The sequence below is a fragment of the Mesoplodon bidens genome (assembly GCF_964165515.1).
Source record: "Mesoplodon bidens genome assembly, chromosome: 3".
NCBI lineage: Eukaryota > Metazoa > Chordata > Mammalia > Artiodactyla > Ziphiidae > Mesoplodon > Mesoplodon bidens.
In genome coordinates this window covers 94,057,347-94,071,051 of record NC_138178.1, presented here as the reverse complement: position 1 = coordinate 94,071,051, position 13,705 = coordinate 94,057,347, and the positions used below count along the sequence as shown (strand labels likewise).

The following is a 13,705-nucleotide window of genomic DNA, read 5'->3' as shown; positions in this document are numbered from 1 at the left end:
GGAGCTCAGGCAGTGCAAATGATGCGGAGCGGCTGTAAATACAGATGAAGCTTTGCTCGCTCGCCTGCCATTCACCTCCTGCTGTGCAGCCCGGTTCCTAACAGGCCATGGACCAGTACCGGTCTGTGGTCTGGGGATTGGGGACCCCTGATCTAATTGATTACTAGGTTACTTATCCTCACTCCTAAGCATTTCTAGAATCTGTCTTCTCTTCTCCATTCCTTGCCAAACCTTAGCTCTGACTCCCATCATTTCCTCTTTATTGGGTCCCTTGATTGTCTGAATAGTTCCCTGTCTACTCTCCTTGTCGCTAGTTTATTGCTACTTCAAACCTTCCTTCATGCTGCTGTCATAGTGATGTCACTCCCTGCTTTGTCCAAGTGGTACATAAATTAGTAAGCAGGTGTAAGAGTTCCACCATCAATTCCTCCTTTGGGAAGCCTTCCCCACTGTCCTAACCCTACCATTCTCAGATCTAAATGAGCTGAAAAATTTTTTCCATAGCATCTTGTGCGTCCCTCTATCACAGAGGGTATCACACTGCATTACATCTTTCTACTTGTTTACCTGTCTCCTTACTAGACAAAGATTTTTGAGGACAGAGACCATGTTATTCTTATCCATATCCCTGGTACCCAGCACAGTGCCTGGGATATAAAACTCAGTAAATGATTACCAAATGAATTAATATTGCAAAAGCCTGGTATAGTCCCATCCTAGCCTACAAAAGTCTATTTTAACTCATAATATGGCTTAACAATAACACTAATCTCTCAAATGTCATTTACACGTTTCAACAGTGAACTTGAAATTTATTGTGCCAGGAAATCAACTACTCTTAACAAGTCAATATTCTAGCTGAATAAAAACTATATATTGGGGCTTCAAGGTGAGCACATGGAGGAGGTTAAGACGGTGGCATGCCTAGAGAAGGTAGAAACTCTGAGCCCTTTCCCACGTACCTTGCCCTATAAATCTCTTCCATCTGGCTGTTCCTGAATTTTATCCTTTAAAAATGAATTGGAATTGAAACTGGGAGGTGTAAAGGCTACCCTGTGACCAGGAGGATAACACATGGTCGCTGAGGTGGCAGAGCAGGAGCACAAGACACCTGATCCCTCCGGGCATCTTTCAGCCCCTGCACAATTCCTCAGTAGTCTACCTCTGGGCTTCTTTTTGCATGAGAAAAATTAACCCCTTACTGTCTTTGTGAATTTGTCTGTTGAAGCCAAAAGCAATTCTATCTAATACAGTGGTTATTTTTAATTTCAAGGTGCATATGGAGCGAAATTAAAAGAAGTACCCAGTTAAAAAAAACTATATATTGAAAATTTCCACTCTCATGTCAATAAAAGTATAGAAGTGGGGACAAGCCAGCATATGCAGCCATGTTGCTCTGTTAGGGAAAACAGCATTCTAATCCTCCTCCCACCTTTTCCCTAAAATAGGAATAATGTCACTCTCCCAGGTGCTAAGGGAGCACAGAACCATCACCCAAACTGAGTTATTAGTCTCCTAAAAGGCAGGAGATTATGAGAAATAAAATGAGACCTTTCTTCAGGACAACAATCTTGTTAGGGTCCACATGCTGGAGCACTCCCTCAAAGACGCCACAAACCAATGTGAGTTTCACTCTTCTCCACAAAATCTGGTTGAGGAAATGGTAGTCACTGCTGGGATCCATGCTATTTGATTCCAAAAGGAGTCTTCAAATAATCTTCTTTAAGTATCCAAACCCTTGAAAATAAAAGAGATCTATGATTTTTTTAATATTTTGGGGATAATGGGGTTATTTTTCCTTTCCCCATACCTGGGATAAGAAAAATTAAAATATTAGAGAAATTCAATTCTGTTCGTCTTTTTAGAATGATAATGAGAAAAATATCATTGCAAGCACCAACTCTAATTTATACATGGGAAACTGAAAAGTATAAGACTTCAGGCAAGGTGGGTTTGACGTCTTTGTCTATAAAATGACCTAATATCACTTTTCCTTCCTTAGCTAAATGGAATAAGAAGAACATTTAGAGGCTTTTTTTTTTTTTTTTTTTTTTTTTTTTGCTGTACGCGGGCCTCTCACTGCTGTGGCCTCTCCCGTTGCGGAGCACAGGCTCCGGACACACAGGCTCCGCGGCCATGGCTCGCGGGCCCAGCCGCTCCGCGGCACGTGGGATCTTCCGGGATCGGGGCGCGAACCCGTGTCCCCTGCATCGGCAGGCGGACTCTCAACCACTGCGCCACCAGGGAAGCCCTAGAGGCTTTTTAATAGCACATGCATACATCATTTTAACAGCAACCAAAAAAACCCGAAAAGAACAAATGAAAAAAAAAATTGATATTGGCAAACACCTGCTAACACATTGCAATGAATTGTTTACCCAGAAACGTCTGGGATCTAACCTCTTCTAGATGAAGCCTGTTCTAGGTTAATCACATTTCCAGAGTTTCACACTGTAACCAACCAAAGAATAAGTGACTTAGAACTATCACAATTTATGCATTACCAATCCAGCTGCCATGTCACTACGAGGGCCATTCCACACCACCCTGGCCACAGCTCAGGGACTGGGCTGCTGTAATGTCACCAGTCATGTGCAGCCTGACAGATTAACTGACACATGCCACACAATGGTTTTGTAAAATTCAACTGTTTTTGTAAATATGATGCCTGCTCATAAAAAGGATAACAATGCAGAAATGTACAAAGAAAAAACTTTATCTTGCAGAAATAGCTATCATTCATAGTAGACACTCTTATAATCCTTAGGGTAATACTGTAAATTAAAAGATGAATCCTGGGCTTCCCTGGTGGCGCAGCGGTTGTGAGTCCGCCTGCCGATGCAGTGGACACGGGTTCGTGCCCCGGCCCCGGAAGATCCCACATGCTGCGGAGGGAGCGCCTGGGCCCGTGGGCCATGGCCGCTGAGCCTGCGCGTCGGGAGCCTGTGCTCCGCAACGGGAGAGGCCACGGCAGTGAGAGGCCCGCGTACCGGAAAAAAAAAAAAAAGATGAATCCTTTTTTTAAAAAGTATCTTTTAGAACAATCCTGTTATTCGGATGTCTTTGTATTTAGAACCTTAGCTAAGTGTTCCTCCACAGTGGTTAAATTTAAAAGTGGCTTGCCTTTGCCCCACTTGGAATAGTCAACCAGTGAATTTTGCAATTTAGTTTAACTATAAAATACTGACCAAATAACTAAGGCCCAATTTGACTAGGAAGAGGTGAGAAGTTACATAGCATTTTTAACCAGATAAATAACTTACACTTTAATATTTTAAGGTCTAGCAAGTGCCTTCACAACTATTATTGTTGCCTACAACAACTACCTAATTTACAGATGTAGAAACTGAGGCTTAAAGATTTAAGACACCTTCCCAAAGTTACACGGCTAGAAGGTAATGGAACCTGAACTAAAACCAGGTCCTTAGTGGAGGATGTGTGCAGTCTAGTGCAAGACAAAGTGTTATGTATCCAGAGAGAACATAAAACAAGTCACCAGAGTGCCTGAAAAAATCATTCTTCTTTGTTCAAGTCAATCAACTGGTAAAAGGGGAATTTTTACAGAAATAAAAGACAACATAAAACTGGAAAAACCAGCCCTTAATAGAGGTAAAAATTAATTTATATTTTTAAAAGATACATAAGAAATAAGCTTGTGGAATGCCTGGATAATAAAGAAATTTAAGAAATGTTAAAGTAAATCAGAAAAACATTAACACAAAGCAAAGAAAGCCTCGACTGAGGATGGCTGCAAAAGGTTAAGATTCAAGATTAGGAAGGAGCGAGTAAGGTCAGGACCTAGAGATGGGCTTCAAGACAGACTCAGAAAATGGACATTCACGTCGGTGACATCACAGGTTTTTCTACCATACTTAGGCTCTCAGAATAAAAAGCAGGTCCTGTGGCCTAGATGGGCATATCCAACATGTCACACTCTGCTTATTCAGGCAGACATCATTAGGTCAGACAAGAGGAAGTCTATCGTGAAAACAATTCAGTAAGACTATAACCTCAGTCTCCTGCTAAGCCGTCAAAGCCTTAGGTAAAGCTTAAAACTAGTAACCTAAATTGACTTGACCAGCTCGCTAATACAGTGTTCTAGTGCTTAAGTACTAAGTGATAGCGGTCATAATTTGATTCTTCCATAACTCAAACCAGTTCTGTACAAAGTAACACTCGAGGGGTGGGTAAGGGGCGTAAAGGCACTGAAGCCACAGGAAAAGAACTGGTTCACCTGAAAGGGTGTACTAATTTAACGGGTGGCTTTAAATGTTTTCAAGAAAACAAACAAAAATATGCCACAGGAAAAAAAATGCAAATTTCCTCGTTTTTAAGGCAAAATAAGAAACTTCAAATAAACGGCGGGCCATACTTTAGAAATTCTCTCTTTCGCCGTTAGGTTTGTTTTTCTTTTTCCTCCGACGAAAGTTTGGGAAATCTTGTCTCTATTTCAGCCAAATGGTGAGTTCCTCGAGCTTCAGTCTTGAAGTGAAAGAAGAGGGACTGCTGTTAAGGAAGAACTCTCCGGGAGCTCCAAACCCGCGGTGGCGGTTATCTACGGGCAGTCCTGAAAACTAACTAAAGTACGCAGCCTGGGAACCCACACTACAGGTCGGACGCCAGCCGGCCTGAACAAGAGGTCGCATCTGTTTCCCGAGGAGCCAATCGGCGCGCGGTCCCGAGGCTGGCTCCCGAGCGCCCCTTGCGGCCGGGAGGAGAGAGGGCCCCCAGGAAAAATCAGGAGGTGCCACTCCCAGCATGCAGTTCCCAGGAGACGCACCCTAGCATTCACCCAAGCGACGTTTTGTCTGTTTTTATTATTTCTCTCCGCAATCCATGCCAACCGTAGGGTGGGATTTCTCGTGTAAGAGTTCTGTGAGAAACAGGTTGGTTACACCGCCTGCCACACGTTACTGTGTTGTAAAACAGTGGGTCAATGGCGTTGCCCTTTTAATTGAGGGCGCTAGGGTCAGAATTGCCCCTTTAAGGCCGGTGGCATCATGTTTCCGGGGGCGTGGTCCGTCTTTAGCTAGACCCGGCCCGGCGCTGGGCTGATTCATTCGGGGGCTGGAGCTAGGAACGTCGACGTCGGCTCCGGCGCTGAGCTCAGCCTCACTCCCAATTGGCTGGGCCTCCGGGCCGCCCTCCCCCGCGCGCCATCCCTGGGTTCCCTTCCCAGTCCACAGTAGAACCACTGCCCTCTCCCTTCTTGACCCCTGGCTCTTCCTCCCCTTCTTCCCTCCCTACCGCCGCCGCTGTCGCTTTTGGCGCCGCTGCTCCCGGAGGAGCTCCCGGCTCGGTGATGGGGTCCCGGGCCTCCACGTTACTGCGGGACGAAGAGCTCGAGGAGATCAAGAAGGAAACTGGCTGTGAGTTCGGGTAGGGGGTGGGAACGCGGCCGAGCGCCTCTGGCTGGCCTCAGGACCAAGGGCGACTGTCGCTGAGGTCTGGAGATGAGGTGCCGGGAGGTTGGGGGCGTCCTGGGCAGCCTCCAGCGCTGGAGCTTCGGGGATGATGGAGGACCTGTTCTTAAGCTACAGCTACCTGGAGCAGTGCAGTGCCTCTTGTGGGGCTGTCCTTCCCACCAAAGGCGGGAGTCACGATCACCCGTAGATCACTGATCCCTCTCTTTTCTCTTCCCCCTGCTCTTGAAAGCCCCCGAACTCTTTTCCTTTATCTTTCCTCTCACCAACCTCAAATTCAGGCACTGTGGATGGACTCTGTAGAAAACATTCTGTCCGTTCCTGTGACGTTTCTGGGCAAGGACTTAAAACCACTGACAACTGTGGGAAATCAAACAAATTCTTGCCACAACCGGAAAAATAAATCCAGAAAGTGAGATCGTACAGTAAGGCTTTGGAAGACGGGACGGGACACCTTAAAGAATCAGGGGTCTGAGTATGAGACTTTTTCATTCTGAGCTTGTGGAGAGAAAGCACGGATACTGTGACTACCAGTTTTTTATTTACAGTGAGGATGCTTGCTGTCCTAATTTCAGATCTATTGATTTCTACTATGCTGGTGTACTTCATACAGTCGCCGTGGAAATTGGATGTGCTCCAAAAACCTCAGTGTGAATTTGTACTAGGAACTGATTTTTTACAGTCCAGTCTCTTCCTCATTAACTTGAAAGGGGCAACAGAGTTTTGGGAATTCAGAAGCCCGGTAAAACACCATCATATATTTGTGTAGCCCTTGATAATGCATACATTATTTTCTCTTCTCAGCAATTCATTATGACTCTTGTATTTTACATGAGTTATGTAAACATCTGGGCTCTGAGTCTTCATGATACCTGTCTTTGATAACGAGATGGCCAGTAAATAACTCAGTGGTCCATTCGCAGATAATATTGAGTGCTGGGGGAACCTCAGAATTATTCAGGCAATGGTGGCCTGAGATAAATTAAATGCTGTCCCATGCTTTCTGACAAGTTCAACTTTCTAGAATCTTCAAGTTGGAAGGGGTGTTATCCAGCCTCATCCCTTGTCAGATTGGTTTACTGCTTTCAGCATTTCCTAACTTACCGTCATTAAGCCTCTCCATAAAGACTTTAAGGACCTCACCACCTACCAATGTAGTCCTTTTGATGATTTTGAATGAATGACAGAAAGTAGTTAGCTGTTTATAATGTGCAGTACTTATTTGGCCACTTGACCTTATGGTCATTTTATGACTTACACTGATTCCAAGAGTAGAAATGTAGGCAGTTTGGATTCAGCAAGCATTTTATTACATTTTGTGGTTATGACCTCTGGCCACACTTGTGAGAACATAAGAACTACTGTAGGGCTAAGGTGACACCAGAGTTAAAGCATTCATGCTTAAAATAAAAAGTCGCATAATGAGGGAGTGTAAACCAGAGTGAGGGTGGGAAAAAGCTATTTTTGCCTCAAGAGGAAGGGAGCAATAATCTCATTCTGGTTTTATTACATTTGACCAAGTGGAAGTGGCCTCGATTGCTTTAGGACTCTGGATTATATTTTACTGTGTGACCTTGTGAGAACTGAGTACTCCTGCAGAGCTGTTTTCCTGGTTGCCGAAAAGTGAATCAAGCCTGAGGGAGAGTCTCAGCCACAACCAGTACAAATGTATGTATTGAGCCAGAAAGCCTAATGAAACAAGTACTTACTGAATTTTTGCAATGTCTGTATTCAGTACGATACTGGATACTCAAAGCAGATGGTGACAAAAGATGCTCACAAACCTGTCATAGAGATAAGCCCACAGGAGTTAGGATTAGCATCAGGACATAGGGTACCTGAAATTGTGTAGCACCTCTTTCAGAACTCAGGGAAGAGTCCTTGTGAGCTGGCCTTGAGGAGGACAGGAACTGGGCCTTGATACATGCATGAATTGATTAGATTTGGATCAATTAACCTCGGGCATTTTTGGTGGCTTCCAGGTGCTTTCTCCCCCAGCATGCTACCTGTCATTCTTCTGCTCTGGGAGTTGAGCCATCAGTTTATCCAGTTAGTGCTGATCAGCAGAGTTGATTTTTAAAACATTAATCTTAGCATGATGCAAAAGGTTTAGAAGAATAAAAACAACGGATACCTGAGGGTGGGGTAGAGAGGTGGAATTAGTCCTATTTTCCTCTGCTTCTTGTTCTGTTAAGAGTTTGGGGAACTATCAATCAGAAACACTTAAAGTTAAGAACAAGTATAAGACATTTATTCACTCGCTTTGCCAGTAAGAAAATGTAGCATGATCGAGTAAAACTGACTTTATATTCAGTATGAAAGCTTTGCATTCATAAGTCTAAATTGATTAGAATTCATGTATGACTAGGTTATCCGGTATTTGAAATTTAATCTCTAAGTGTTTGGAAAAGTAGTTCTAAGTAAGAATTCCTTGTAAGCCTCAACTTTGTCATCTGTAAATGGGAATAATAATCGTACCTACTTTATAGGATTCCTAGTGAGAATAAAATGAGAAAAATGTAAACTACTTAGTGTCTGGGTATGTAATGAGCACCAGGTGTTAGCTGTTACCTTTTGAACCATAGATAACAACCATCTTATTGGGAAAATGCCGTTAGCATATGCTAGTTATGAAAACTATGTCTAGAGCTATATAACTGGAGAGGTGACAGCGTTTTACACTTTTCCTATTTTCAGGGAATATTTGATTAGGAATCATGTTTTCCCAATTCTAAGGAAATAAAACTTTGAAAGGAGTAGAAATCCTGTTGTTTCTAACAGTTTAAAAAACACTGTCTAAAAACACTTTGTGTTGGCGTAAAACATTTGCTATATTGTCTTAGTTCTATCACCTTCTTTCACTCATCAACATTTCCATAAATTAAAATCATTTCAGGGCCTCCCTGGTGGCGCAGTGGTTGAGAGTCCGCCTGCCGATGCAGGGGATACGGGTTCGTGCCCCGGTCCGGGAGGATCCCGCATGCCGCGGAGCGGCTGGGCCCGTGAGCCATGGCCGCTGAGCCTGCGCATCCGGAGCCTGTGCTCCGCAACGGGAGAGGCCACAACAGTGAGAGGCCCGCATACGGCAAAAAAAAAAAAAAAAAAAAAATCATTTCAATAAAAGTTGTCATTAAGGGAAAGGTCATAAGTGTCTTGGGAGTTTCTGTATTCTCCACCTTTAGTTCACTTAACTGTGTGGCAATAACCTGGCTGTGAATTACTTAAAACCTTTAAAAAAAAAATAGCCACATAATCTGTGAGAAACAACTCATGCCAACTGAGTAGTAATAAAGGTCGATTGATTTATTTTTAGCCTCTACCTTCTGGTGTGTGTCATGTGACATGGCAAAGATATTGAACAGGTTTGGGAAGTAAGTTTTACAGGCCAGTGAGGTTTTGTTTGTTTGAAAGGGTGTAGTGATGATAGAACTAGTGTGGGTTTCTCTGTAGTTGCAACAAAGAGCACAAGACAGGCAAAGGCAATTGCTTGAGAATAATTTCCTGGGCTAGAATGTAAGCGGAAGTTCAACTTCAGGCTGCTCCTGCCTCAAAAATGCAGGACCCCTTCATGGCCCTCATCTGACTTGCCATAGTGCCTGAAGGTTCTGTCACTACAGAAGACCCTGCTGCTGTCTTCCAGCTCCTATTTTTTAATTTATGGCTGTGTTGGTCTTCTTTGCTGTGGGCATGCTTTCTCTAGTTGCAGCAAGCGGGGGCTACTCTTCGTTGCGGTTCACGGGCTTCTCATTGCGATGGCTTCCCTTGTTGCGGAGCACGGGCTGTAGGCGTGTGGGCTTCAGTAGTTGTGGCATGTAGGCTCAGTAGATGTGGCTCGTGGGCTCTAGAGTACAGGCTCAGTAGTTGTGGCGCACGGGCTTAGTTGCTCCGCAGCATGTGGGATCTTCCCGGACCAGAGCCTGAACCCGTGTCCCCTGCATTGGCAGGCGGGTTCTTAGCCACTGCACCAGCGGGGAAGCCCTATATGTATTTTTTTGATGAACCATTTTAAAGTTGCCGATATTAGAACTCTTCACCCCTTAAGCCTTCTGCATGTATCTCCTGAGAATAGGGATTGTTTTTCCTACATAACTAGAATACTATTATCACACCTAAGAAAGTTGACAATAATTCTATAAATATTATCTATCATTCAGTCCATATTCAGACATCCCCAGTTATAGGAAAGTTTCTGTTTTTGTTTTTAATCTCTTTTAAGTCTCTTAATCTATAGGTTTCCTGAGAGAATAGGCCAGCTCTTGAAGTCCTCTTGCCAGGGGAAATGCGAAATATTGGGGAGTGGAGTGTTCAGGAGGAGTGGTTAGGGTTGCAGGCTTCAACCTCTCAATCTTTTGAGAGTTACCTTCGGTTGCACGTATATGCTTTACCTAGGTTATTAATCTGTTCTTCTGCGTTAAGATTTAGGATAAAGGCAAGGGCAAAATGACTTTTTTTCTTATTCCCTTTTCATTTTTACTCTTCACTTTGCTTTTCCTCCTTAGTGCTTGGCATTTCTTTGAAATGCCTTCTTTCTCTGAGCACAGTAATGATAGTCAGAAAGGCTTTTTGTCAGAAGATTAGCAGTGTGTTTTAAGTAACCTTTCAACAGTAGAAACTAATTATTTGCCCATCAGTGGAGAAAAATATAGCTTCATTGAAGATATGCCCACATTCACAGCCTTTTCTGAAAGTAATTGTCAACTCCTGAGACTTCCTTTGGGTTACCAAGAATGATGCAGGTTTCGGGCACTTGTCCTGCTAACCTAGCGCCTTCTGGTGAGAATAGTTTCCTGGAAACTTGTCCTGCCTTCATTTGTGGCAGTTCCAATACCTTTTTGCTCCTTGAAGTTACTCTGAGGTATACACCTTGGAGTTTGCTTTATATTCTTGGTCATAGTGAGTTTAGCACCTGAATTAAAACCTGCTTACTTGCTGCTGCTGCTGTTGCTGCTGCTTCTTCTTTTTCTCCTCCTCCTTCGTCTGTTCTAACAGAGCTCTTTGTAACAATATCATTATAACATTAGTTCCGAAATTTAGGAGATAGATTGAGATGTAACCATATTGAGTTGTGTTAAAAGTTGGCATTTTGTTGTACATTTCTCCACTGATTTCCACATAGCCCAGTTTGTCCTGGAAGATAGCAGTTTTATGGTTGTTTGGTTACTTATTTACACATTTATTTTTAACATATTGGTAAATTATGAACTCAAGCAGCCATAAACTGATCTCTTTTTCTGAAATATGGGATGTAATGTCATACATTCCCTCACTAAGGGAATTTTAAAAATCGTACTATAAGGTTTCAGTATCCCTTTCTTTTGGATGGTGTTCTAGATTAGAAAGATGACTGATGGCTCACTTGTTAGTTGAAGAAGTTGGACAAGGTGACAACATTTCTTCCAACTTAAAAATTTTATAACTTGCTGTACATACTTATATGTACATACATATGGAATTTCTAAAAGGATTCACAGTAAACTGGTAATAATGTTTGACTCTGGCAACGGAGACTGAGGAATGCGGTTGTTAGGGTGACTTTTCATTATGATCACTTTTGTACCATTTTTACCATGTGGATAGATTGTTTTCTCAAATAAAAAAAAAACTAGTATAAAAAGAACTGCAATATGAATGTGTTCCTTGTTAAAGAAAAGTAACCTGAAATATATAATACTCAGTGGACTAAATAAATATTATGCAGTTATTAATAAATGAAAAATAAGCTATTATGTTTATGTAAAGTACACAGTGACATGTTAGATGATATATGAAGAAATGAAAGCAGTGATGTTGAGATTGTGAACGAATTTTGTTTTTTGAAAAAATCTTTTGGGAAAGTTAGTCATTCTTTTTTTCTTTTTTTTTTTTTTGCGGTATGTGGGCCTCTCACTGTTGTGGCCTCTCCCGTTGGGGAGCACAGGCTCCGGACGCGCAGGCTCAGCGGCCATGGCTCACGGGCCCAGCCGCTCCGCGGCATGTGGGATCTTCCCGGACCGGGGCACGAACCCGTGTCCCCTGCATCAGCAGGCGGACTCTCAGCCACTGCGCCATCAGGGAAGCCCATTTAGTCATTCTTTAACTGACTTATTTTGTGAAAACTAAAGGGAACTTTAGTTCTAGAGCAGCCTTTGAGGCCCGAGGCCAAAGCCTAGTCAGGTTCCTGAAGAAAACGGTTGTGACTGGCAGAATCAGGAGAAAGCTGGCGATTAATTAGTACAGCAGTAAAACTGTACCTGCAGGCTCACAATGTAAGGATAATGATGATAATAGCTAACCTGGAGCACTTACCAAGTGCCAGACCTTTGCCAAGCACTTTCCTCTCCTGGATTCTGTTAGTTCACTCCACAACCCCAATCACTCACCCCTCACTGGTAAGCTGTGGTGCCGTGATTGGAATCAGAACCCGTCAACCTGACTCTCACAAGAGTGTACACCAAGCTACTGACACCTGCCTGACTAGCAAAAAGGTCCGCAACTGCTTCAGTGTCTGGACCCCTGCTGGCTCTGCCCTGGCTGGGCATTCACAAAAAAAAAAAAGCATCAGTGGCTTTATCTTTTCCCTCAGGACTGATCTTCGGGTAAAAGATCACCACAGCCTTGGGTCAGCCTCTTCTCTGTGATGGCATGACCTCCACTGAGTTCCCAGTAAAGGAATGGGCTCCAAGAAAGGAAATTAGGTAATTTGTAAAATGGTCATGTTATCCTCAGATGACATCTACAAGGAAGCTGTTTTGCTCCTCATTTTGGACTAACTCAGGCACAAGCTGACAATTATGAGGTAATAACTACAGGTAGACAATGAAACTTTGGAAATGCAAAAAGGAACTTCTGGGAAATAGTTTAGTCTCGTGGCAGATTGGAGGTAGGAGGAAAAAAAGAAGTTATCAGAGAAAAGACAACAGCCAAAAAGGGTGTGGCAAGTGTGGACTTTGTCCTAGGCTGTACCTTCACGGGTAAAGGGGTGGCTGAGGGAGTCCTGATAGTTGTCTTCCTCCCCCAGCTCAAGAAACAAAAATCCACCTGCAGTTTTAGGAACAATGGGATAAAATAAACAGGGGCACGGGCAGGAGAATCAGCAAGTGAGTGGCCCAGAGCTAGGAGGAGAGGACACACTGGGCAAAGCTGTGAATTCTTCAGCGTCAGGTTTCAGCGCAGGCTGGGCTCCGTTCTGTACTGCTGGCTCTCTAAGGAGAGCAGAGAGCAGAGGAGAAGGCCACTGCGCCACCAGGGAAGCCCAGCCCCGATCTTTAATTCAACACAAGTTACCTACCCAGCTGTGCCAGCCTGAAACATCAAACTGATTAATAGAGATGTGTTTTTAACCAAAGCGTGCATTTTCATAGCCTCTAAGTCAGGGTACTGAACGGTGAAAGTTTCACAATTTCCTTTTAAACTAAATTTGGCCTTGTTTTGTTAAATCTTAACTACCTGACATTTAACACAGTCTTAATTAAGCCTAGACTTCATTCCTGAGAGTCAATTTTGTTTACTCTTGATTTAGTTTATTTTCTAACTCCTTTCATTCTTTCTGCTTTGACACTCTAGAGGTGAGTTGGAGTTGAGATTTCGGCTCACTTTACTGACTTTGAAGCATTTAATGTTGGCCTGGGACCAGAATAGCAGCTGGCTTCTGAAGGGCCACATTCAGGTTCAGTTCGAGTGGAGGGCAACTTCTCCAGCTGGGACTAATTTTGTGTTCTTTAGTTTCCCACAGTCAGATCACCCGCCTCTACAGCCGGTTCACCAGCCTGGACAAAGGAGAGAATGGGACTCTCAGGTAGGCAGTTCTGTTCTTTATTTTCTGACAACGTCTGAATAGCTGCCTTTATCCAGAGAGCAGACACAATAGGCATCTGGCATGCAGAGAACAGGGACCATTTCTTCACTCATCTCTGAGTATCATTGATCCACAGGGGACTTACATACTAAGCAGGACAATGAATTTACTTTTATCACTAGGTGCTTGCTGCTTTACTCCAGCTCCCCTTAGTTTGGGTGGCCATTGCTCTGGTCCTATGAATGTACCTTTGGGAATTTTGCCTCTCTCTGCTTGAGTTTTCCCACAGCTCTTTTCCAAACATGTTAGCTTTCAGGAGGCTGACCCATAGCAATCCAAGATGGTGTAGGTTGTTTTGTCCTTTCCCCTCTCATTTCCCAACCCAACCCAACCCATATTCCTAGGGTACATCAGTTTATATGTATTAATGTTAGATAAGATGTTCAGTATTTTCGTCTAGAGCAGTGGTTCTCAACTGAGGGCTATTTTCCCTTGGGTGGCCAAATAT

General features: G+C 43.4%; 2 protein-coding genes across 4 annotated transcripts in view; one reads left to right on the top strand and one right to left on the bottom strand.

Moving 5' to 3' along the window:
* The window catches only part of EXD1 (exonuclease 3'-5' domain containing 1), a 40,741-nt gene extending 35,898 nt beyond the window's left edge, over window positions 1–4,843 (bottom strand). The window contains exons 1-2 of one of the 2 annotated variants that reach the window (XM_081228929.1): window positions 4,373–4,843; window positions 1,552–1,755 (exon numbers count right to left, since the gene is read on the bottom strand). In XM_081228929.1, the coding sequence (XP_081085055.1) occupies window positions 1,552–1,684 (133 nt within the window). In that variant the 5' untranslated portion in view covers window positions 1,685–1,755; window positions 4,373–4,843. The remainder of the gene's footprint in view (window positions 1–1,551; window positions 1,756–4,372) is intronic. The other variant, XM_081228928.1, reaches the window with a different exon arrangement.
* A 208-nt stretch (window positions 4,844–5,051) lies between these two features.
* Window positions 5,052–13,705, top strand: part of CHP1 (calcineurin like EF-hand protein 1) — a gene marked incomplete at its 3' end in the record, with an annotated part of 40,610 nt that continues 31,956 nt past the window's right edge. Inside the window, exons 1-2 of one of the 2 annotated variants that reach the window (XM_081228590.1) lie at window positions 5,052–5,369; window positions 13,125–13,197. In XM_081228590.1, the coding sequence (XP_081084716.1) occupies window positions 5,303–5,369; window positions 13,125–13,197 (140 nt within the window). In that variant the 5' untranslated portion in view covers window positions 5,052–5,302. The remainder of the gene's footprint in view (window positions 5,370–13,124; window positions 13,198–13,705) is intronic. The other variant, XM_081228591.1, reaches the window with a different exon arrangement.